Genomic DNA, 25,762 nt, shown 5'->3' with positions numbered 1-25,762 from the left:
CTGGGTCACAATGAGAGACTAAGGGAGATCGGGGAAATGGCGACCCCATAAAGCGCTAACTGGCCCTGATACATGCTCACAACCGGCAGCAGGAACAATAAACAACAAGAATTAGTATTGAAATGATGAGGTTTACATTAACCACTTACAAAGTTGAACTGATACAATGGCATATTTCAAGGCAACACTACTTATTGATAACCAATAGCTTCAGTCACATGTTAGCATTCTACCACTTGTAAGCTCACATTAACATCTGACAGTAGCTCTGTCCTAAACCCAAACTTTCATAATTTTCATACTAAATTTAGTTTGTTCATATTCCATCTTGTAATAAATCAGATACCGTGATAGAAAGACAATGATGATGTCACATTGAGTAAGTATACGTTCCAAAATCGTAGTACGCAATTTTGTGTATGCAAGTAATTACCAGACGTATACATCGTCCAAATGTTTTAAGTATGAGACGGGAGCACGCTGGTCATACAAACCCACAACAGAATGAAAAGTGATTCTCAGAATATCCAATGTTCGGGCTCACGAGCGAGCCAACAAGCTGCGTACAAATAAAGATTATTGCTCTTTTACTCATTTAATACGTTGTCATAATATTAAAATAACTAAGGAGCTGTATAAGCAATTAACATATATATTCTAAATACCGGCCAGCTATCACGCTATGGTGCTAGCTTATCCAACGTATAGTCAAAGGTACTGTTTGCTGAAGTTAGAGCGAATTATACGAAAATGAAGTTCCCTGCTGTTTTAGGAAATCACTAAACTCTTCCCTAATAGGAAACTTTATGATGTGTTTGTAAAGGGGCATGTCTTCAACAAAATCACAAGATCCTGTAACTGAGTGCCACAAACATGAGAGGGAAGTCAGATAGTATCGAGAGACAGACTAACACTGTTTGTTTTTGGCTTTTTGATTATTTCGCAGGAGAAAACTATACAAAAACAATGGCTTATTCCTAAAGATTAGATTGTATGTGTCAGTACAGTGTTTAGGTAAATGTACTTTCCACCTAACTGTGCTGCTAGAGTAGGCATGTGCCCGACAAGGAGTTTATTTAAACTGTGTTTGTGAGGCTAAATTCTTTTGGCTCATGTAAGATTCAAAAAGGAATTACTGCTTCTGTGCTGCTCCATCCTGCCTTCAGGATGAATAATTAGTGAAATATGTTTTATTTCCCAGCTGCTGGATGACTCAGAGCGTCAATTATGTATTTCATCGTGCCTGGGTGGTTCCTCGTCGCAACATTTGTGGTGGAATAAATCTAATTTTCTACTAAAGGCTGGATCATGGCTGGGGAACTTTCCATAGATGCCACAGTTTGATCTAATTTATCTGATCTACTATGTTTTTTGTTTCGTCTTTAGTTTGAGGGATGTCTTCGTATCTGCGAGTCAGCAAGATTCACACAAGAACATTAAGAATCACCATGACAGCTATGAGCTCATTTCTTGTGCTCATGCCATCGCTCTACCTAAATTATTTGCCGACATACTTTAAGACTTATTTTGTCTGGTTGCCACTTAGACAATAACATTGTTTACATGTGGATTCATTTCACTGAGGTGCCTGGATGTATGAGGTTAAATCAGGTCTCAGTGCTGTAAGGCCCTGCAGCATGCACACATGCATTCAGGTGGGTCAGATCCAGCCATTGTGTCACAAAAAACAGACCTGCAGGCAGATGCCCAAATCCTGGAGAAAAACCAACCAGCTGCAGCCATCAAGAGACGAGTCAGAAAATATGTTGTGCTTGTCGCTGCACTATCTATAAGCACAGCTGTGCTCAGCGGAGCCTTTGTAAAGTTTTCTCAGCTTGTTTTTTTTTCCACTTGAAAAGCTAATTTCCTCTCTCTATAGTCCATGGCAATTATTTTCTTGTCCAACATTTATTTTTAAAAGATGAGTTCATGATTCAAATTCTTGGTACACACTCCAGAGTTTTGGCATAAAAGTGAGGGGCAATTACCTTGTGGTCCCGAAAGGAATGTTTTTTTTTTTTTTTTTCTTGTGTCCAGAGGTGAAGTCTGATCCTGGAGCTGCTGGCCGTGGAGAGGAAGACCCAGGGACTGGAAAAGGAGATCCTCAGGATTCAGCTGGACAGGGAAAGACACCATGTGTGTTAGAGAGTTCTCTTTTTAAAATAATGTTTAAGACAAATGAATAACCTCTGCAGTCCACATTACATGCAGTTTTCTAATGTATTGTTACCTTTAAAACCACTTATTAACAGAAAACTCTTCCAGCATTTTAATAATTAAGAAGTGATATTCACCATCAAAATCAGTAAAAAAAAACAAAACACTGCTGTCAAGAGGTCTCCGGTCAACCACACTGACTAAATTGCTAGGCAATCAAATGCAATACAAGCACATCACTGCACTCACTGCAATCTGGATGCAGGAAGAGTTCCCTGAGGTCGGAAGACCAGGCTTTGGAAACAGCTTGTTACAAACCTAGCCTTAGCAGCCCTAAACAATGCAGGTCTGGTTTTCTGTAGCCTGATCCTGTATGCAGTCATGAAAATGAACATTCCTCTTGGCTGATTTATTACGTCATTAAATGTTTTTAATGAGTTTAAATTCACAATGGCTTGTTGTCATTCTTTTTCAAAGACAGTATGGTGTTCATTTTATAAGCTACAGTAAGGGCATGTCTGGTGTCATAACGGCAGCCTGAGACGAAGACAGAGGGAAAACCTCCTGCAGATTTCAAGCTTACAAGAATAGAGACGGAGAGAAACAAAGCAGCTCACATAGGCCGAGGAGACAGCCTCCCCCTCCTCCTCTTCTACTCCTACTCCAACCCAAGACTCACATTTATGCACATCTTTCCCTGATACATAATTTACAGATGTAGTCAGAAACATTTAAATTACTCTCCAAAAAAGAATTGGAGACATTTTAAGACCAGATGCTGGGAGTTGAGGTCTCACGGAAGGTGCTTAACCTGGTTGCAGCTCTCTACTCGAAAGATCAGGAGGTGGGAACCCCGACGCAAAGCCCTCACCTGTTCAGTGACCGCAAGGAGTATCCCGGCCTTACAACCACAACCTCAACCCAAGCAGAAACTATACCCTCAAACATCCTGTACACAGGTACAACACCTGGAGAAGACAACGTGTGTCTATTATTACACAGGCCTGTGGCAGAGGAGTGAATTTGATAATATAGACCTAAATTTATTCTGTAAATTGCAAGATTTAAACCATTATGATAAATAAATAAAATGCATAAATGCCCCTGCAGGATGCGGACGTCACTGCTCCTTTCTCGAAGGGTGAAAACACTCACACACCAAAACAAATGGGTGTCTTGCACAGAGGTCATGACATTTGCAACAGGAGGCTGGGCTGATGATATCGGGTTTATAAGTGTATGTAATTCACTTTATTCATATGTAAAACGTTTGTCCAATGTTAAAGCTCAAAGGTGAGAAGCTCAATTGCTGTTATAAGGTTATACTTGTGTATTTGAGGTTTGCAAATCATATTAAACAATAAGCCTTTAGGGAATAAGAAACTATAAAGTTAATCGACAGTAAAAACAATATTTCGGTTTTAATATTTTCATATTTCTGTTAAAACATTTTAAAACATAGGCTATAAGCTACTGTCATTCAAAAACTAAAACATTTCCTTGTTAGTTAACATCAGAGGTCATCATGATAGATCAATGTTGGGGATTTTACTGTTTTGTAAAGTTTGTTGAGATAGGCTAACTTTTGTTATGAATTGGCAAAGATTGATTGATAGGCAATTTAGAATGAATGTCATACTCGTTTCCATTGACTGGTGGTTAACTTACCTTTTTGGATTTCTGTCTTTTCACAAAATCAATTTCAAACTGATGTCTTCGTCATCGTCAATAATCCCGCCCGGCACCAGAGGACGCTGTTATCATCGTAGGTTGGTGTTTGGGACGATAACTGGCAGTTTTTATATTTTTGTTAACAATTTATCAAGAAACAGGGTTGCTCATTTAGGTGAAGACCAACTTTATAATTACACAAGTGGTTCAGCCGTCTGTTTGTCGTTTTTGTCGCCATTTTGTATCTCTTTAGAAAGCGCTGCAGTCGGTTATTTTATGTTGTTATTTAAACAAGTGTTGCCTAGCAACACTAAATTTGGAGGCGGAGCTTAACTGACTCCGATCTCTGACGTCAGGTGACAGAGGGCTTTTTTTTTGCCTTTGATCTGTGACGCGTTGTGAAAGATAGCTAAGGGGAGCATACATTTAGAAGACAGTGAAGTTAACGGACGGAGCTCTTATTAGTCGAGAAATCTTACAAGTAGCTTATCTGACAGACAGATAGACGAGAGAAATAACCAAAACATCATTTATAATTGATCTAAATACAAGGTAGAAATACATCGATACAGAAATCACAATGGACAGTATTGAGTATAGAATGAAAGAGGCAGTGGAGTTCATGGAGATTAAAGTTGCTTCTGTTTGCCCACTGATTGAATCCTTTTTTGAAAGGATGACTTCAGAACAATGGGCAATGATGAAAAATGGAAATGCGGATGATACCACCAAACTTCAGTTGGCCGAATTGATTTTGGAATTAATAACGTTTTTAGCCAATTCTTTTATGGAAACTGTTACACGAAGAAATCTTGTCCTTTCTGAGGATAGGATTCGGGCTACTTTGGGAGACACAATTCCTCAGAGCTTTGCTGAAGTTTTAAATATTGACCAATGTAAATGTGACAGCTCTAACTATTTAACGGATTTAATTGCTAAAGAGGTTGCCCTAAGCATCAAGTCTTCCCTCTTAGCTAGAGCAAATTCACAGGAGTATTCAATCAATCCACGAATCACACCCCCGAAAACACTGAATAAGATGGTGGGACATGCTTGCACAATGTTAAAAACATTGATAGGCAAGGTGAAAAATATCTGCACGGTGACCTTGGCCAAAGCCAAGAGGCAAAAGAAGAGACAAAGTAACATCTCAATAGAGACGGACTTGGTCATTGAAGATCTAGAGGTGGCTGACACTAAGGACAGCTGTCTGTCACAAACCAGATCTCTAGGATCAGGAGTCCAACAGAAGAGGTCCAGAGGATCAGCAGACAGCCGTTTGAGTGCAAAAACAAAAGCTTTTCACAAAGTTATTAGCAGAGAGTTACTGGAGTTCACAGAACCTCTTTTGGACAGCATGGCGGGCTCTGAGCTGCTACAGACGGACACTTTTCAGGATATTCAAGTGATTGCTGAAGACATCGCTCAGTCAATCGCAGAAGAAGTTCAGAGTGTGGAAGAAATAGACGATGTAAGCCTGACACCAGAAAAGAAAAACAAACAGTTTTTTAAAGGAGCACTGGACAAGATACATCACTTTTTTGCAAAGAGCTTTGCCAGAATGTCCATTCATCGCCTTGCACAACAGCTTAGGAGCAAATTCCATCGTGGCTCAAAAGTTGACAGCAGAGAGTCAATTCAGTCATTGGCTGACAGTATTGACTCTCTGTTTTTTAAACAAGCTATGGAGACCCTTCAAAATGGAAACCAGGTTTGCGTATATCCAAAGCTGATTAATTTTACCCGGGCTAATGTCCTGGTATTAACAAAAGGAATCAGTGATCTCCTTTACAATTACAGTGTAAATGGATTATTGCCTGAGCTTACCCCAGAACCACCATATTGCAGGGATGTGTGTCCTGACATCTATGGTGAGATACAAGCCAGAGTCTGGTGTTTTCTGGCACTGATGAAGTGGTGGCTTTCCTTTCAGGTAGACACCCATAGCAACAGGGTGATGCTTGCTTTGGGAGAGACTGAGCGAGCTTTGTCAGAAAAAGAGCAAATGAAATCACAGAAGGGACCTCAGGTCACCAAAGTTTCACCTTTTGTACCGACTGAGAGCGTAGAAGAACTTTTTAAGAGAACATCTGTCAGAATACTTGTTGAAATGTTAGTTACACGGATGTTCAACAATGCTAAGGTGGAACACACCTTAGTGAAGCCAGAGACTATCATTAAGCGCCTGTTTGAAAAGATATGGGCTGAAGTGCACGGAGGAGATTTTAAAATCAAATCCAAACACTTTGATAAAATCCACAAGGCCATTTTCAAAGACCTGAGCAAGAAGTTTGGCAGTGGGGGGATTGGGTTGGTTCTCCTGAATATGGAGCTTCAAGAAACTGAAAACTATATCATCTCCCTTTTTAAAACTCACCTGACACCAAAAAGGCCTAACGCTGTCTGCAGGGTCTTTAGGGCCGTCGGCAAGGCCCTCACTTCACCCTATAATGCAGTTATTCTCATGTTCTGACAGCGTTAGTACTTCCACCAGATAGGCCTAACGCCGCCTAAGGATGTGGGGCAGGACTTAAGTTCATAGGACCCCCCACCCTCTATAATAACATCATGATTTGGACAACGGGTTTTCTCCGGGTTCGCTCCGGTTCTCCCATCGTATCCTGTAACAATGTGTTGCAAGAATTTAAAAAATGTCATGATTTGGACAACGGGTTTTCTCCGGGTTCGCTCCGGTTCTCCCATCGCATCCTGTAACAATGTGTTGCAAGAATTTAAAAAATGTATTAAAAAAATAAATAAAAGTGAATTAGAAATTCAAAAATGTCTGAAATTCTGCTGATTCAGTGTTACTCTGGTTAAACTTTGTTATGATCAAACCATTTGAGATCTGATTGCCTCATCATTTGTTTCAGGATTTAAAAAAATAAAAATAAGTCTATAAAATGTTATGTCTACTAAGTTCCTATCATTTACTATAAGAACTGTAGAACTGTATTTGATAATAAAATAATAAACAATTCAGACTGCCAGATTAAAGTGTTGCTTAACTTACAAATTCATTGTTTCAAAATCTAAAAATGAGATTCACAGAATCCTCAATGTCAGCGTGCACCATTTTGGATAAGTCTCCTATTCACAGTGAGCATCTACGGTAGCAGAAAAAAACTGTTTTAAAAACAATTAGCAGATAATTCAATTATAAAAAGCCAATAATACACAGGTTAAAAAATAAACACATTCCACGGTGTGACAGATGGCTGGGCGGTTATGTATGGAGTCTTTAGTCCTCACCTCCAAAGGACTGTGGGTTCAATTCCGACCTCGGCTCTTTGCTGCATGTCATCCCCCACTCTCTCCTCCCAACATTTCCTGTCTCTCTTCGGCTGTCCGATCCAATAAAGGCAGACAGACCCAAAAAACAAACACTTCATACAGGTGTATTTCAAGTTTTTAACAGACTTCATTTTATTCCTTAATTTCTTATAAAGATCTGTCAGGTTTCACAAAATAAGAAGTCAAATAGCTCATTTTAAAGACAATTTACTGCATGGTTTTAAAAACATTATCTGATCAATTATTTCTCTCTTCACTACTTTTTCGCTGAACAATCATCCAGAGATTCTAAAATGAAACCATTATTAATTAAATATAATCACAGCAAGACAGCAAATGATTGCATGAGTGTTTCTTCCAACTTCAGGTGATGAAATATGGAGCTGTGTTGGTTAAATGGGCAAGACGAAGTCCAACATTTACCGATATCCATCATGGGTAGGATGTTTAACAGTCCTAGAATAACATAAAAATAGAAAGCATTCATTATAAAAAAAACATTAGTTATACATAAAGTTCTGAACAAATTGTGTTGATCATCTTTATAGGCAAAACTAAATTAATATTTAGATAAACTATTATAAATTAAGTAATTTTAACAATCAGTGTTAAGCAAAGTTATACTACATGGAATCAGTGTCACCAAGGACACGTGCCATTATTTTCTGTTCCTATAAACTTGTCTGAATATAAAACTATTTTGTTTACCTTGTGTACAGGAGTCTTTATATCCTGTGATGGTCCAAGGAAATGCAGCCAAGTCAGTTTTGCCTCCACAGACCACAGAAGTGGATCAACTCTCCCTTTGTCCAAAAACTCAGAAGAAAACTACTGCCATGGTGTAACTTACTTTTACATCCCAAACTTCTGTTACTGTGTGTAAATCCATGTTTTCTTTCCATCTATTTTTAAAGACCAATAAAGGCATTCATTTTTGTAATGTTGCAGCTGAGAACCTATGCAAAACAGGTCTCCAACAAATTGTGTACTGGCATGTTGAAGCAGAGGTTCCTCCATTATGTTAAATTAAACTCTTAATTTTGTAACATTTTACAGGTAGCACCATTGCCTAGAAACCAGTCAAAGTACCGGTTCAAGCAGTTCAGTTGAAATCAGTTCTTAGTTTTTAACAGAACACAAAACAAAAAGGTTTAAACCAGTGTGGAATAAAATCTAGTGACTTATTCCCCGAGAATAAGGTCACTGAAACATTAAAGAAACGTGTGATACAAACGTACATCTGCAAATTTTTTATTCTTTTTTACTACAAGTATACAAAACTGGACAGACAAATCTATGAAAATGGATCTTATTTACAGAAACAAAAGTGTTGTGGAGAGGGGCTGGACAGGCATGCTGTGCTGGTTTCCAAGATCAGAAAAGAGACGAAGAGAGTCACGCTGAAGACTTGACGGAGGATGATGACTGGTTGGCAGACTAAAAAATAAAAATGACAAGAAAAAGAAAAGAAGTTTAGTTAACAGGAAAATAATATAAACCATTTAGATTTCAACCTGCCTGTCATCAGCATGGTCCCAGCAGTTTGACTACTAGACTTTAAAAAAGTTACGCAAGTGATTATTTTCTCACTTTTGCAACAGCAGACATCAACTTATGTATGGAAAGAGTTGAATATCTCAAGCCCAGGAATGGTTAACCATTCAAGGTAAAAAACCTCAGTAACAGCAGAAGCATCACATCAAGTTTGAATGTCTGCAAATGAACAGAAAGCTTCTGAACAGCCAGTTCATGAAGTGAAAATGAGGTCGTTTTTTTTGCATCATTTTGTAGGCTTTTAACTCACCAATAGAGGTCTCAGACACATGATTGATGATGTGCATAAACTACACAGGATTTCTTCCAACATTTCAGCTTGAAGAGCTCGTTTGCATCTACTGAGAACCAACACAAATCCCAAAACTGGAAGTCCTCTAGAAACCATACAGAGGCAGTGTAATCTGCCACTCCCTCCGTCTGAACGGCAGAATCTTTTTGAGTGCCGTCCTCAAACCATTCATAAGACATAAACCTATGACTCGCCTCCTGTGATTTTCCCTCCTGGACTCCTTTGCCGTTGCTGGCACTAGAGTCACCGCTGCCATTAACTGTGGCTTCCTGTTTCGCTTGTTTAGCTTCAGTGTCCTTTACTGGGCTCTCCTCCTCGGGTTTCCTCTGTGGAAACATGAAACCAAGTCAAAGGGAGGGGAGAAGAGAAGACTGCATTCAATACAGCCATGTACGACAGCATTCCTGTGACCTTTAAAGAAAGCTTTGACATTTACAGAAAGGGGAATTAAAAAAAATCAAACCCATCACTAGTTAGGTCAAAGTCACAAAATGTGGTGTATCATGCACATTTATCAGCATCAGGCAATACCACAACACAGCCACAACTACAGTAAGGCAACAAAGTCACACAAAAGCCACAACACAAAAGCTAAAGATGGATTCATCTTTCCGACCACCAAAAGCAGGCAAACACACAGACTCTTCATGTGAAGGAGCAGTCCGGGACATCGTGACAAGATGACTAGTCCCAAGTTAAAGAGTCAAACTTCAAAGACCTCTCACTGCTTCAATTATAAAAAGTTGCAGTGAGAGCAGAGTGAGAAGAGCTCCATTATGACATTTTGACAAAGAGGTTAAGCCTCACTTTTTTCCTGACGAGGTGGGAGATGTCTGAGGCCGCTTTGGAAGATGAGGCGCTGTCAGGCGATTTAACCGGAATCTGAAATGGAAGAACGTTTTCTTGGTAATTTTCTATAGGATATTTATTCATGTTCAAAAAAAGGACACTTTGATTTTTAAGATAAAGACTCATGCAAAGCTCTTACCTTGCTGGCTGTTGCAAATGCAGAAGAAGATGATGATGATGATGAAGCGCCCCCATTTTCACACATGAATGCTGATGAAGTTGAAGCTCCACCCTGAAAGACGTTTGACAGTTACCCAGAAGCCATTAAATAATCATCTTTTCTGTACTGTGATCACCTTTATCAGAAGGAATTTAAAAAAAAAACATCCTTTAACAGTTTATATTCCAATCCTTGTTTTCCCTTTTACTCACTAGTGTCTGCTGTATGGCCTGAGATGCTGAGCTGGCTGTTCTCTGGCTTTCCTTGGCATCCTCAATCTTTTCCCTGATGTCGGGCAGAAGCTGCTTCAGCTCCTCCAACTCAGTCTTCTCTTCTGCTGCTGCCCCATCTGCTGCAGCTATCACCTCCTGCAACATGGCTACCAACAGAGGGATGAAAATTAAGAATTTAAGCAGCGGTCAACACTGGTGTTAAACTGAAATGCCTGATGTTTTTTTTTTTTTTTTTTTTTAAAGGAACACTCCCTCAGCCGTTAACCTTCTCTCCAGAGAGCGACAGCTGAGTGCACCCTTACCCAGGCGTTTCTCGATGACTTTTACGGAGCTGTTGTAATGTTGGATGGCGAGGCTGTACTGATCCATGTAGCACAGCGTGGTGGCGACGTGGTAATGGGTCTCAGCCAGCAGACGACTGTGAGGAGGTAAGTGCTTCAGCTGCAGGGTGAGGCACTCCTGGAAGTCTTCTAACGCATGGGGGTAATTACCTGGTGGAGGAAGACACGAGACTCAGATTTTGCCAGAATGTGTTAAGTGTCAGAATAGGCTCTACTACTTCCACTAAGTCTTTTTTTTTTTTTTTTTAAGTAAATGTTCAACTAAATGCTACCAATATTGATATACATTTTAACATGTCACTTTTACAAAAGCATTTAACCATTCCCAGCCCCTCAACATAAAAAAAACAAAAAACTGCATCCTGCTCAGAATTTTTTACTTTAATGAAACTTTGAAAATGCAATGGCAACCCCAGAGCCGGAACAGGTGAGAGGGGATAATTCAGTCTGCTGCATAAAACCTACCCGACTCTGCACTGACTTCTCCGAGTTTCAGATACGTCTGTGCTGCCATCAGCTGGTCATCTTTGCTTTCCTTTCTGTGAGAGGGCAGAACACCAAACTCAAACAAATAAAAGCAGTCCTTAATTAACACAAAGAAATCTGGATTTGTAGAAGAGACTCTGACTTCCTTAATTACCCGTTTAACGTCACAGTCTTAAGTTTGTCACTGGCTGATATTTTCCATCTTTAATCTTGTTCTATTCAATTTATTTTCAGTGTTGCTCTTACCTTTTATAGATGAATTTGGCTACCTCCAGCATTTCCCACGCCAGCTGCAAATTCCCGACTTCATCCTCTTCCTGAAAAGGTGAGAAAACGTGTATAAATTTAGATAGAGATTTACAACCATGTCAAAGACACTCATGGTTACCAGAACTCACCTTTTCTTGTCCATTAGCCTCTCCATCCTCGTCATCATCATCGTCGTCATCATCATCATCTGTTGAAGCAACAGTAGAATGATTAGACAGTACACTTGAGGAGAAACCGAGGAAAATGTGTCAAGGAAAACAAACAGAAATCCTGTAAGGTGCAGTTAACTCTTGCTTAGTGCGTTTCACTTCACCTCCTTTAACACCCATTAAGTGGCCTCTTTTCTGTTTTCACAAAATACAAAAAGTGTGCTCCCCCGTCCAAACAAGAAGTGCACCGTATCCAAACATCTACTGCCCTCTGGTTCCTCCTCGTCCTGTTCATCCGCTTGCTTTGATTCCCCGTTCGTCGCCGCCGTCTCTTTGCCATTTTGTTTCTCCACACCATTCACATGAACAACCGGGCTCTTCTCAACTCCATTCACGTCAGCTTCCTGCACTGAACTCTGGTCAGGTGAAACTGAATGTTCCTCTGATCCAGTCACACCATTTTCCTTCTTCACCTCAGTGTCGATGTGTTCGACCTCAGACTCTGAATTTGTTTTAGCGGCCTCAGTCTTTTCCTCCTCTGCCATCGCATCATACACCTGCTTTCGTAGCTCATCCCTAGTTTCTTCTGCATCAAGTGGCATTTAAAAAAAAGTAGTCTCACTTTATATTACATACACGAGTCGTTTGGAATAAGACGGCCAAGGCACACATTTCCCCCAGGAGTTTGTTTTTGATCACGATTTGAGAATTTCTTTATGAAGACTAACTTTAACACATCAACTGCATCACAAACGTGTACGGTTTTAAACTATTTTAACAATATTTACATCAGCTGAATAAAAACCACTGACTTCCAAAATATGATACTTTACCTTTAGGTAGTAAGAATTCAGACGTGGTTATTTTCTAGAAAACAGCCATTTCTAAAGAGCAAAAACTCACCATCAAGATTGTTGGCACTCTCAACATTAGAGTCTTTGGGCTGCTCCTCTTCTTCCGATTCTTCTGGGACTCCTTCAAGGGCATTACCAAGGACACTGTTCTCCATCCTGAACATCACAACAAGGAAAACTATTAGGGCACTGACCGTAATCTGAGGTGGGAAAGAAAGGAGGACAAAGTCTGAAAACTGTTCCCAGTGCTGACCATCAAACCAAGTTTACCCCTGAAGGTAAATGTAACACTGATCCAGTACTTGTTGTGTTAAAGCTCTTTCTGTAATATGTCACTCATTTAAATTTTACAGACTAAAAAAAAGGTTTACAACATGTTCACCAACCTGGCAAGCTCCAGCAGGGACTTCCCACAAAGAAAGAAGGCCTCGCCACACTCATCTGCAGTATCACCGTACTTTCCAGCCCTGGCAGACGTGACATTGTATGTGACAAGGGGACTCACTGAGTAATATTAATATGCATTTCATTGTTTAATAAAAATCTGAACAGCATAAAAAAAGTTGTAAAGAAGCTTTCGTTTGTGATTTCCAACTCGCATTCTTAAGGCTTAAACATAAGCATGTTGGTGTCAGGATTAACAACCCAATTCAGTAAAGCAAACTACATTTAGCAAATAAACATCCCAACTGAGTTTGGGAAGAGGGCCTTCATGTAGTCTGCTCCCTCCGCATGGAACGGTCTTCAAGAAACACTCAAAGTGCAGGAACTCATCACTATTAATGATTTTAAAACTCGCCTCACAAGTTTTTTTTTTTTTTTTTTTTAAATGGCTGAGTTTGGAGTGTGTATATGTTTCACTGCATAGTATTTTATCATCACATAATTGTTATTTTAGTGTGTTTTGTTTAACATGATCTTGCCCTCCTTCTTCACCTTCTGGACTGTATTTGTCTCTTTTTCTCATGTCTGTGCTTTCTTTTTGGGTTTGTCTTCTATTTCTTTTTTTGCTGCTGCCATTTCGGCCAGGCCTTGCTCGAAAAAGAGGTCATTTGATCTCAAGCAATTCTGCCTGGTTAAATAAACATCAGTGCTAACCATTAATACGATTTGGTGGATCTTTCCTCATGGATACTCACAACATGCCGCAGGCATCCTGAAAGACACTGACAGCGGAAACAACATCTCCCATGACCAGATGCCTGTTTCCTGTGCCAATCAGTTTCTTTGCCTCCTCCATGACGTCAACAGAGCTGCAAAGAAGGGGTAAAAAAATAAAAAAACAAAGGAAAGAAAAAACACGTGTTTTACTAGGTCAGTGATGAATAATAATAGTATGAGCAGCAGCGGATACTCACCTGTCTGCAGCAGCTGAGGAGGAGGAGCACGGCTTCTCCACACTGTAAAGGAGTTCAACATGAGTTCAAACACAAGCAACCTGACCTCATGCGGAAGTGAAAACAGCAGCAGACATGATTTAAACAGTTAGCATTATATGGTTGTTAGCCAACTAGCGCCCCAAGTCGGGGGTGGTGACCTGTGTAAGGTCAAGCAGGTACAATAACACAAAGTCTGCATTTGTTTGCAAAGTATCAAAATGTCATTAAAAAAAGTAACTTTCTAAGCATGCAAGGTCTTTATCATTACATGCTTTTATCTTTCCTTTGCTACATGCTAGCTCGGCGTGTTTCCCTCGACATGCAGTGAAACATCACAAACTGGTCTCACCTCGCAGAGCTCGACGCGGCGGACGTTTCCTCTGGCATCTCTTCAGGTGGTTTAAAGACCGGCGGTGGAGAAAGATTTAACACAGTGTTTGTGTGCGGTGAATGAAGTACAGACCAGACAGAGCCCCCCTTTTGTGACAGTCTTTGTTGGCGCGCTTAAATAGAGAAAAAGAAGGATTCTATTTCCGCTTAACTTGGAACGCGGGAGATTGCATTTAAAGGGGCCGCAGCAAATATTACTGAGGCGTTCAACGCCAGTGGGAATCAACAGTTACAAGTAAAACAAAACAAGGAAAATAATACAGAATTGTGTCAACACCAAAAAATAGACTGCCGCTTAAAAAAACAAAAAAATATATGCTATATGTTTTCCGTTGAATTGTATTTACTTATTTTTTTGTATTTAGCATTTGTTTGTTCTTGGTGTTGTTTATGTTGGTTTAGTTTGCTTTGTTCTTGTTTTTGCTGTTTGTCAAAGCACTTTGTAAACCTGTGTTTTTAAAAGGTGCTATATAAATAAAGTTATTATTATTATTATTATAAACGCGGAGCTTAATTTGACACTGATAACCTAAAAGTGGCAGTATTGTGATTTTTTTTTTCGGGGTGTTTTATATTTCTAAGGTTATAAATACATATGTTTTGTATTTTTTTATTAACACAATCACTGGTAGAAATGTTGGTTGATTTATCCTACTGATCTGAACGACAAATTACTTATGGGGAAATAATATTAAATGAGCCGGGACCGAGACTACCGAATCATCTGAAACGGAAACGAGTATCGGTGAAACATCTTGATTCAACCGAACAATCACATGCAATTTCCTTTCCGTATCCCCGCCATTTATTCGTCTCATGCTTCCTCCACGACAACACTTTGCCATCTTCGAACCGCTTCTAAGATATAATTAACAAAGTTGCCCATTATTATCTCCAATATCACTCAAATTCATCATCCGTATCGTTTACATTCTTAAAGATTATTCCCCGCAGTGTATTTCCGGGCCTCGTTGGCGCAGTAGGCAGCGCGTCAGTCTCATAATCTGAAGGTCGTGAGTTCGAGCCTCACACGGGGCATGTCTTTTTCTCGGCGCAACATGTTCTGTGTCTATTGGTCTACCCAACATATCAGTGACTGCGTGTGTGATAAATAAACATCGTAAAATCTTTGATATCGAATCCCGCTTGTGCAGTAGTCGGTCTGATTATATATGTATATGACACTAGCAACTATAGATAGACATGTGAACTTACCTCATACAAACACATCAAACCTACATATATTCACAGTATTTTTTTTATGTATCTGTTTTAGCTTTGCTTGCCTATTTGTTCCCCGGACTTTATTTAATAATCAGAATCAGAATCAGATTTATTGTCCAGGTATGCTTACACGCACACAAGGAATTTAATTTCGGTGAACTGTGCTCTCTTATGTACAGGTACAACATTAAATATCAACAATAAACATAATAAGAAAAGACTAATATTTACATGACTAAACATGAAACAGTGCATAGTGCAAAAGATGCTGAATTAACATGATAAGTAAAATGCAGTTATGTGACAGATGGGTCAATCAAGATGTCGGTTACTGTATTTACATAAATAAGTGTGCGTATATTGATCATTTAAATTAAATATTATATATATACACATATGCATATATGTATATTCACAATAATAATGTTCATTGTGTTGTGTTTAATGTGAATAAAGCTGAATGTTGTCTTTTTATCCCCAAGCTGGAGCGTGGGCGAAGACAATATAGTCTTCGTTCTGGGACAAACAGGCTAAAATTAATCTTGAATCTTAATCTTGAATATGTTTGCAATTTGTATCAATAAAGGATATAAATAACTGAATAACTAAGAATACTTTGGGATCTGTTTTAGTATTTTAAACAACTGCTTACAACCACATTGTATTTCTGCAGTCATGAGATATTAGTAGGATTTGAGTGAAGGAATTTGGTATTGATATCATCGCTAATTTACTAATGCATGCAAATCTTGGTAGCAGAATGAAAGCTGATTGGCTGACACTGCAGAGGCTTCACTTAGTTATCAGTGTAAGAGTTTTGGAGGTCTTTAGTTCGAGACTGACATGCAGCATTTAAATCTCATAATCCTCCACTACCTTGCGATACCAATCATACATTTTAAAATGCTTTGATGGAAACATGTTATAGGCTACATCTATTGACTTCTGTCTCTCTGTAAATGTGTGTAAAAAGTCTGCACAGTAAATTAAACTACAGCTTTTAATGTACCATGCCATGACCAAAAGTGACCAGCAGAGGGGGCCCACGGTCCTCTTTAATACCGTGTGTTCCTCTTTAGTCCTCACTCAACAGTCAGTCAAATTTAATAGACTTTATCTGCAGAAGCAAGTGTGTATGAGTGCTGTAAAAGTTAACAATAACAAAACAAATAGATCGCACATGGTGACATCATTTAATGTATTGTGTGTAAATTGTCTTTCATCCGTTTTGTTGCTGTGCAGGTAGCTTATATGGTTTTATTGTGTTGTGAGTTATTTAATTCATGTTCACATTATGATAGCTGCTGTATAGTAAGCAAAAATACCCAGATTTTTTTCTAAAAGTATTATTAGTACACATGCCAATTAGGATAATTGAGCTGAACTGCGCGCGAGAGGCATGCAGAGAGAGAGAGAGAGAGTGAGAGTGAGAGAGAGAGAGAATGAGAGAGAGAGAGCAGCCTAACATTAAGCTCCACACACACTTCCTGCAGGCTCCACATGAAGTTTTCAGTCACTCTGCACCGTTTGGATTTTTGAGGATTTCATATCAACCATCCGGGACTCTTCTCCTCCTGACTGAGATGTTGCGATGTTTCGTGCAGCCTTACAAAACGTGGACTTGTTTTGGCTGATTCTGTTGTATTTTGTTGTGTTACCAGAGACTGGCTGTAGATCAGCCGATGTGGACAGCTGTCATGAGGTGAAGACAGCCTACATGATGCGCCAAATAGGCCCGGTGGAGCTGGTGCCAGACAGGCCGGGAACAGGTCAGTCAGCCCCTTTTGGAAATATCACAGAACAGACTTTAAGGAGCCTTACATGACTCAGAGGAGGAATTTAATGAAGTATCATTTAGAGGTAGTCAAACTTTACTGTCAGTTTAATTATTTTTGATAAACTATAGCCTAATTCTAATACATTTCTAACTCTACTTAAACTGCACTATATATTTTATTTTTGAACTTTACAGGTTGAGATATTAAAAACAAAACTTTTGCATGGTTTTAATTTAAGTGTTTGAAATAGCAGGAGAGAGCCTTTTATAAAGAAGTACAAAGAATAATCCCCAAGTCCAAGTAGACCACATTCAAAATATGCAAGTCATTATTTTCCTGATAATGTCTTTAATAATGATGACAATGATAAACACTTATGATATAAAATGTATGTGGCCTCTATAAATCATATTTGAACAATCAGTGCTTTTCTACAAGTTACATCTTTATTTGATTAGTGAGGAAGAGTGTGCCTGTAATACTTTTGAACTGAAGTTATTTGTAAGGATTCCTAAGGTAAAAAAGACCCAAAATAAATCCACCGCCTCTGGAAATAGGGGGAAAGTGAAGTATCACAAGATTTCTATAGATAAGTAAAACAATGTAGCTGTTCATTATCACTCGTTGGAAACCAACCCGTGCAAGACATATTTTCCCGTAAAAAAAAAAGTCTAATAATGACTCTAAATAACCTTCATGAAATCAAACTTCGACTTAATATCTCTCCTGTCAAGATTATTTTAAGTACCTAAAATCTTGCTGTGATTTAAATCCCACAGATTTCAAATCCATAGCTTGAGAAACTCAGTGCCATCCAGAGGGGATTATCACTGCAGAGGGGGGGAAGCTATTTCTGTTAAAAACGAACCTAAATAGTCTGCAACACTTAACATAGAGCTCTTGAAAGCATACTTGTCTATAAGCGGTGGTGTTAAAGATGCAGTTTTCTGTGTGAGGTGTTGTCTGACTCATGAGAAACTCTGCATACTATGACATCCATGCACTGAGTCAGTAACTAAATGTTCAGTGGGATCTTATCTGTTTAATGTAACTGCACCTACAGAAAAAGAGAGCACAAGGATTATCAGATTTGTTTTTCATTCTGTCTGCAGCACTTTTTCCTTACAAGTGGCGGATGATGCAGATCTGGAGTTAACAAGCTTTTTTGACCCGGCATAAAGTGTCCCCTTGTCATAATTATACACAGAAATGCGTAAGAATCAGATGCTTATCTTGTAGCTTTAATGAGCCAACTGAATGCAATCTGTGTCAGACATCAGTAGATAACACTCATGCAGCTGCAACAGACTGAAAAAATCTCAGCTTTTATTAACTCTCCATCGGGGGACTTGTCATTTACATGTTTGACAAAATGACGTTTTTAGAAGCTTTCATGAAGCAAAATAGTCCAAAGACACTGATGCAAACCTACAACTGTTCTGCACTGTTTCTGCAGGAAGTGATAGCGTGCTATGAGTTTGTGATTTTTAACAGCTAGTTAACAATATGAGAAGGTGACCTTTTGCATTTACAGGCAGAGATGTCTGCTAATTATAGACGGTAACCACAGCAGAATCTCTGCACAACAGAGTCTATGCATCCTGCCATCATTGCTTTATTAACCTGAGATTGATTAAAAATATACATAGAGGAATAATATACATGACATGTATTCCAAACCAGCTGTGTTAATGTCAGCGTTGGCCTAGTTTAGGTTTCATTAAAAACATTAGATGGTGTATTGAGCCATTATTAACCAAATGCAGCATTGATGTGGTTCATTATTGTACGGGTTAACGTCCTACTTTGGGCTTGGTCAAATACATCAACCCCAGGCCTTATGGTGGTTGGTGTAAGGACGTTGTTGTGTGAATATCATCAGGATTCCAATTAATTAGTACGGCTACATGCTGTGGTAAATATTAATCATATTGCTGTAGGATTCAGGGGGGAAAAAGGAAACGACCGTTTTTCTAATTTGACTCCTAAAAACTGATTAAAAGTCATAATTCTGTGACGTTAGATTGCATGAAGTGTGTTAAGATGATTTGAAAGACAGGGCATCTCTACAGTACTAAAAGACTTCAGTATAATGCTGTTTGTGTCACACATTTAACCTTTGTCAAATCCAAGCTCCTGGACAATGCACTCAGTCATAGTTCTGATCATGTTTGTATAGATTAAAGATTTTTTTTATTAATTATGAAACATACTGCTATTTATACTTTTGCCTCTATATGACCCATGAAATCAAACGACCATCAGCACGCTGAGGAAACAGACATTTTTATTTTTTTGTGGACATTTTTATTTGACCATGATAAATTTGACTGTTAAATGACAGCAGGATGTTTTTTTTTGTGTGAGAGAAAAAATCACTACTTACACATAGAGGACAAATATAACAAAAAAAAAGTGAAGAGGTACCACTTTGTGAACAATCTGAAAAACAAACCGGCTTTCTTTAATACCCACTTAGTTGTGCCTGAGTCTTCTTTACACACCATAGACAAAATAAGGCTCAACACAACACCTCATTTCAGGAACAAATACAATGATTACAATCTTTCCCAGTTTACTGTAACACCACCCGTTATCACGTGACAGAAATATTCAGACATATATCACATGAAAACAAAGCAAACTCCTTCTGATCATCTGATCAGGTTGACCCAGTTTATTATGAGCAGTTACTTCTGACTTAAATCATGTTGAAGAATCTGGATCTGAAACTCTGTCGACTTGCTTCCAAAGGGAAAGAAAATGTGTTTTTAAATAGTTTTGTATTTATTTTAGAATGATTTTTGTTGTATTTAAATGAATGTCATCATTTGTTTGTTCTTTGGTTTTGTGAACTGTAGTCCTCCATACCAGCCTGCAGTCAGTCCCACTCTCACATGATGAATGAGACGCTGCATTACAAATGAATGGTAGCTATCTCAGTAATGTATTCCATGGAAAGCCAGCGCTAATATGACCAACTGAAAGTTTGACACAGGTCAAACAGGTGCGTGTGTGTTTGTGTGTGTGTGTGTGTGGGTTAGACTAGAGGTAGACAGAGTGCTAAAGTCCATCTGTCTATCCATCTAGCTCATTGCTTTCGATTCCAAAAGAAGCTAAAAAAAAGAAAAAGTTGTTTTGGCTCTTTATGCTGCGACGAGCGGAAAGGTGAAAGATGCACTGAAGTCAGCAAAGACAGTTGCACTCCCCTGCGATGGCTGGACTTCACCGGCCCCCTAAGTGCACATTTTATTGAAAAACAGATTGTTTTCCTACATGATACAAAGTAGAGCGTTGTCAGTTGTCAGTTGTCAAATGTGAGGAGTTTTTTTTAAGACGAAGGAGGAATGAAAGCTGACTGAAAAAGACACTGTGTTGTGCCGAGTTGTGCTTCTGTGTCAAATAATGCTAAATCGATAGCAGAGGCTATCACATGTCCCTATCAAATAATGCTCCCAGTACAGAATCACTTTATTATATTACATCACTACCCACTCCATTTAACACTGTCAGGAAAGTGGAAGCATGTTTTGATACTCTTTAACAAAAACCTTTATTTAAGATTTCAGGAGAAACACAATTCATTTAAAGGCACATCACTGGTGTAAGGACACACACCAGGAGTGTGGCATAATTAAAACAGTAAGATTCTTTAGTGATGCAATGCAACAGATGATGTTTTTTTTACATGAACCATATCTTTAGCTCTAAGCCTCTTTTTTGTTGCTAAAAGTCAGACAAGTTAATCATTAGAATTTATTCTTTTTTTTATTTTTTTTAGGAAAACTCAATAATCAGATAATCCTTTTCTTCATTAGAAACTCTGTGTGTGAGGTCAGATAGGCAGACCTTATTGAGTCATTTCTTCCACCAACCATATGAAATTAACCTTTATGTAACGGAACACATCAGTGGATCTAGTCTGCAGTATTTTCAGACTAAATTAAGGTATGAAAATAGGCCTAAAGGGCCCTTTTTTTTTTGCCTCCTTGTTTTCAGATGAGTCCCTGCGAGTGTGTGTCCACCCCGGGCCCAGCTGCTGCACCAGTAAGATGGAGGACAGCTACATGTCGGCCGTTCGCAGTGAGACCCAGCAGAAGATGCGCTCATACAGCTTTGAGCTAAAGTACCTGATCGCCGGACACACCAAGGCCTACCAAGGTGAGGAGAGGAGATGAGATACAGAGGGAGGAGGGGGTGTCAGTGATTAAATTTTTCCACTTTTTTTTTTGTCTGTTAATCTTAATTCACTTCATATGTTTTGCTCTCAGGGTTGCGTCCGACTTGTTAGGAAACAACTTTTTTTATCTCATTGGGCTCAGATACATGTTGTGTTTTCACACATGCACAAAACTCCTGAAACTGTGTGGCATTTTTTTGGGTGAGCTGCATGTGTGAGCTTAAACAGCTGAATATTTCAAAGCTATAATTGAGGTTAGGATGAGCTGATTTGAGAATGCAGCTGGAAACAGTCAAATTCACCGCAAGCGAACAGGGCCAGTGGTGACAGATATTATATACTTCAACCACGAACAACCACAAGATTCACAAAATGAAACTGCTTCATGTGGTTTTCTGTTCACCAGTATGTTCTTCTCCTCTCTTTTGTTGGTACTGTAAATTATGGAACAACACATAGCACTGATATAAAGACATACATTGTCATCATAGCGTTGGACCATTTTGTTTAAAGACTTTTTTTTTGTGATTTTTCACACTTAAATATAATAGAAATCAAGTATATCCTCTGAAAATAACTCTGTGAGTCATGACTGTCTACAATGAGTGTAACACCGAGTCCCACTGTCTGTGATGTTTTCAGAGTTTTCAGAGTCCTATCTTCACTTTGTTTACATCGCCCGGACGGCAGCTGACTCCTCCCCTCGCGTATAAAAGTTGTTTAATTGAGGGACTAGAGAAAAGAAGAATAACATACTGTACTCACTGATTAACTGTGTTTCTAGATCACGCTCATTTCAGGTAAATTTACATGCAGTGTGAAGATACGAGCATAATAAAGATCGCTAGCATTAGCATGCTAACACAACAATGCAGCGCGAGTTGTTTTGGTTTCATGCTGGTGCTCAAGGGCGACATCTGCAGGATCGAAAAATCGAAACCTCGATCTTTCCCGTTGGACAGGGATAGCCTCCCTCTTTAAGATGCAAACCTCTTATTATTATCTTATAATAACTGTAAGCTGAGAACCCTGAATGTATTGCTATCATTGTTGTTTAGCCTGTTGATGTAATGTTGGATGTATTTATCTGAAACCAGTTCTCCTTTTTCCACTTATTAACAATGATTGCAAATGGCAGCCATAACATATAACATTTTGTGTAGGCTTGTTCATTTATGTTGATTATTTTTAGGGCACTAAGAAATGATGTTATCAAACCGGGACATCGACTAGCATACTCATTTATATATGATTCAGGCTGCATCAGAGGAATTTCCAATAGTTGCCAAGTACTCTCAGGGAAATGATTGGAAAAGAGAATCGTAAGTTGCAGTACAAATTTAATGTAAGAAATATTTTGGTTTCTAAAGACGATCAAGCACATGCAACTCAAGAGGATGATTCATGGGCGTAAATCAAAGTGACATTAATAGCAGCTGTGATTTTTGGTTTTAACAGCTCTGTCAAGTGCCAGTAGCCCTCCTGTCATTCTCACTTTGTGGGATCATCAAGAAATAGCTAGTTTGTGTCGGGGTGGTGGTGTGAGGCCAGTTTATTTTGTGAGGCGCCACGGTGGCTAGCCAAACAAACAACTGATGTCCGATTGAGTCTTTGAGAGAGCAAACTCTCAGAGGGAGCGGCGGAAAACTTTGTTACAACTCTCCGCTCTCTTTCTCTGTCCGTCTGTCTCTGTCACTGCCATAATCAGGTTTTGTTCGTGACCAACGAGAGAGCGAATGACGGAGAATGTTTACATTCAGTACGTATCCGCAGCAAAGTGTTGTTGCTGCGGGCAACAGCCGGTCTCAAACGGCCTGCTCTGAATAGGAGGAAGAATACTCTGCTTGTCCACTTGTCTCTCAACGCTATTCACCCGTCTGTGTGAGCATGTGTGTGTGTGTGTGTGTGTGTGTGTGTGTGTGTGTGTGTGTGTGTGTGTGTGTGTGTGTGTGTGTTTGCGTCCATGAATGTGTGCAGAGATTATGAGAGGGATAGAGCTGATGAAACCCGGCAGACAGACATGGCAAACATGTACCTCTCACTTTTCTCTTCTTCTTTTTTTTTTTTTTTTTCCTGTCTCTCAGTCTCTCCTCCGCTTCTCCATCTGAATGCACTCAGGCTCACTTTCAGCTGCTATTAATGCCCAGTGGACAGCTAGCTCATCCATGGGTAAAATTAATGCAAAACAGCCATAAACAAAAGACTAGCTGAACAAGGCTGAAACCGCAGCAAGTAAGTGGGGACATGTTTGGAATTTGCTGCATTTACTTGCATTTTAAAAGGTCTGAACAAAAATCATTTGCACAATATAAATTGCTTGTTAAGAGTCAGTGTACTCAAACCACTGAAAAGGGTTGTTTTCATACACTTACAAATAGATGCACCAACATTTTTTGGTTAATATTATTCCCTAAAAGTACTGCAGCTACTTGCTAAATGTTTCATCATTACACAACTTTCTTTATTACCAGAGTTAGGGTTAGAGTGCCACTGAGAATACAGGATGCCAAGATGACATTAAAACAGTGTTTCAAAAATATCAACAAACAATAAAACTATTTGTAATCTTACATGTACAAGATAAACGAAAGGAACACTATCTAGGTAAGTAAGAAGTTACAATTTCAAACCCAAATAGCCATGTTTCCCTTCACTAGTTTTGTCCTTATCAGGATCAGCTAATCTTACTGCAAATCTGTCTGCTAGTAGTTAACGGCTGCAGGGGAAGAAAACACCAAATGCCTGGCTGCCATGTATAGTGTGAACAAAGGTGCAGAGTTATTAAAGGTCACATTTTTATCCTCCTTTTCAACCAGTTTAAATAAGAAGTCCCAGAAGTCCTCAAAACATGTCTGTGAAGTTTCTTGCTCAAAATCCACTCTGATCCTGTATTTGATAATGCCTATAAAACCCTCTATTTCAGCCCTGCTCAGAACAGGCTGTTTATGTGTCTGTACCTTTAAATGCAAATGAGCTGTGACGGACCCTCTGAAAGGGGATTTGCCTTTGGCTTTTCTTGCACCACGCCAAGTTGTTTACAGCGAGACAACAGACTCAGAGGGCAGAACAAACACCTAGCTGTGGGAGGGTCACCCACCTGGGGGAGGGGTTACTGCCCTTTGTGATGTCATGAAGGGAAAATCTCCAAACGGCCTGTTTAGACGGAGAGGATGGATTTTTATTGTAATTTGGGGGTTTGTAGACGGACTAGGGGGGCCATATTAGTGTTAGAAAAACATGGTCTTGTGTATTTTGTACATTATGTGACCTTTAAAGGTAAAAAGCAGTCTGTGTTGCTAAAACCTTTTAAAGAATGCAAACAATGAATAAACACTATTTCATTAGAGAACATGCTAAATTATGTTTGTTGAGATAATTTGCTTTAGACCTCATTTTGGTGAAATTAGGTTTTCATGATATGTGAAACTATTTGCCTTTGACATTCCTTTCTTCTAGCAGAGCATGCAGAATTAGATTGATGATTTTCAGAAATGTTACAAAGGCTTTCAGAGATGCGGCTTAATACGGTCAATTTCTCATGTTCATCATTCAAGGTTCCTCTTGTGCCAGGCAGACAACTATTTGAAAGTGAACACTTAAAAATCCCTCAAAGACGTCCTGATCATTCCCAGGTCTTTCGGTGCAATAGCAGAAACGGGGTGGGGGAGCGGGCTGACCTCCAATTGTTCAATGAACTATGAAAAACTTCCGCCTGTCTGAAATTTCTTACACATGAATAAGCATGGCTTAAATAGTATTAAAAATGTTTACAAATGAATACCTGCACAACAGAATATTTCTAATTGTAAGACAGTAAATATCCCCTTTGTGTTTCGGATAAACCCACAATTTAATTAATTACTATTTGCATGACAGCAGTGTTTAACAGCTGAGCTGAATCTCAGCGGATCCCCTCTCCAGAGCTCGGTGATTAAAACCCTCTAGAGAAACTGAGACATGCCCAGCGCGGTTGTAGTCAGGCTCTATTTACACCCTGTGGATTACGTGTGTGTGTGTGTGTGTGTGTGTGTGTGTGTGTGTGTGTGTGTGTGTGTGTGTGTATGTGTGTGTGTGTCAATATGTGTCTGCATGCTTTCGTGTGTTTCTCCCCGGCACTGTAAGACCCCTTGTGCCCTCTCAAACCATGCCGCAGCTGTCATCCAATCACAGAGGGTGAAGAGCTAATCACATGACCCCAGGGTGGTCTTTTCTGTGTCACTCGATGCCGTCTGTATTTGTGTTGCTATTGCCAGGACATGGGTATGCAAACACATGAAAGTGAGTCATTCTCACTCGGTGCTTGGTGCGAGAGTCTCCCCGCTGCGGCTGCTTTAATGCCTCATCCCCCGAGTTAAATCAATCTCACTTTATTTGATGTGTTCCAGTGTCAATGAGCTTGATTGTTCGGATCGAAAACAGAAAGCATGTTGTAGTTTTGCAAACTTCCCAAGAGAGTGACATTGATTTCCTTATTTAAAGCTGCAGTATGTTACGTTATTTC

General features: G+C 39.3%; 2 protein-coding genes, 1 long non-coding RNA gene and 1 other non-coding gene across 7 annotated transcripts in view; 2 read left to right on the top strand and 2 right to left on the bottom strand.

Annotated features, from left to right (window-relative positions):
* Positions 1 to 7,229: 7,229 nt before the first annotated feature.
* On the bottom strand, positions 7,230 to 8,235 carry LOC132970478 (uncharacterized). The gene is made up of 2 exons (XR_009672236.1): positions 7,831 to 8,235; positions 7,230 to 7,578 (listed from the first exon to the last, which is right to left on the bottom strand). It is a non-coding gene; the product is annotated as an uncharacterized LOC132970478 (long non-coding RNA).
* Positions 8,236 to 8,357: 122 nt separating this feature from the next.
* Positions 8,358 to 14,117, bottom strand: LOC132970432 (nuclear autoantigenic sperm protein-like). Of its 4 annotated transcripts, none has more exons than XM_061034417.1 (15): positions 14,039 to 14,117; positions 13,669 to 13,710; positions 13,450 to 13,563; positions 12,697 to 12,777; positions 12,360 to 12,466; positions 11,722 to 12,042; positions 11,436 to 11,494; positions 11,284 to 11,354; positions 11,017 to 11,090; positions 10,513 to 10,701; positions 10,190 to 10,356; positions 9,957 to 10,049; positions 9,776 to 9,850; positions 9,163 to 9,294; positions 8,358 to 8,559 (listed from the first exon to the last, which is right to left on the bottom strand). In XM_061034417.1, exons 1-15 carry the CDS (start codon positions 14,074 to 14,076, stop codon positions 8,518 to 8,520), a joined length of 1,605 nt encoding a protein of 534 aa, XP_060890400.1. In that variant the 5' UTR covers positions 14,077 to 14,117; the 3' UTR covers positions 8,358 to 8,517. The 4 variants fall into 4 exon arrangements, with proteins under 4 accessions (XP_060890400.1, XP_060890401.1, XP_060890402.1 ...); XM_061034418.1 differs by having other exon boundaries at positions 11,436 to 11,492; positions 11,726 to 12,042; XM_061034419.1 differs by lacking the exon at positions 9,163 to 9,294 and having other exon boundaries at positions 14,039 to 14,116.
* A 927-nt stretch (positions 14,118 to 15,044) lies between these two features.
* trnam-cau (transfer RNA methionine (anticodon CAU)) lies at positions 15,045 to 15,117 on the top strand. Its single transcript has one exon. It is a non-coding gene; the product is annotated as a tRNA-Met (tRNA).
* A 1,646-nt stretch (positions 15,118 to 16,763) lies between these two features.
* LOC132970416 (glypican-5-like) overlaps positions 16,764 to 25,762 on the top strand; it is a 65,119-nt gene continuing 56,120 nt past the window's right edge. The window contains exons 1-2 of the mRNA XM_061034416.1: positions 16,764 to 17,072; positions 21,081 to 21,242. Of these exons, the coding sequence (XP_060890399.1) occupies positions 16,895 to 17,072; positions 21,081 to 21,242 (340 nt within the window). The 5' untranslated portion in view covers positions 16,764 to 16,894. The remainder of the gene's footprint in view (positions 17,073 to 21,080; positions 21,243 to 25,762) is intronic.

The sequence above is a fragment of the Labrus mixtus genome, chromosome 3 (assembly GCF_963584025.1).
Source record: "Labrus mixtus chromosome 3, fLabMix1.1, whole genome shotgun sequence".
Classification (NCBI taxonomy): Eukaryota; Metazoa; Chordata; class Actinopteri; order Labriformes; family Labridae; genus Labrus; species Labrus mixtus.
The sequence above is the reverse complement of the archived record's forward strand: the minus strand, read 5'-3'. Positions and strand labels throughout refer to the sequence as shown.

Bases quoted from the DNA above. Each gene is read 5' to 3' on its own strand.
- LOC132970432 (XM_061034417.1), bottom strand. From the start codon at position 14,076: ATGCCAGAGGAAACGTCCGCCGCGTCGAGCTCTGCGAG. The intron at 13,711-14,038 runs GTGAGACCAGTT...ACTCCTTTACAG, and splicing joins GCCGCGTCGAGCTCTGCGAG to TGTGGAGAAGCCGTGCTCCT. The intron at 9,295-9,775 runs GTGAGGCTTAAC...ATGTTTCCACAG, and splicing joins CCCACCTCGTCAGGAAAAAA to AGGAAACCCGAGGAGGAGAG.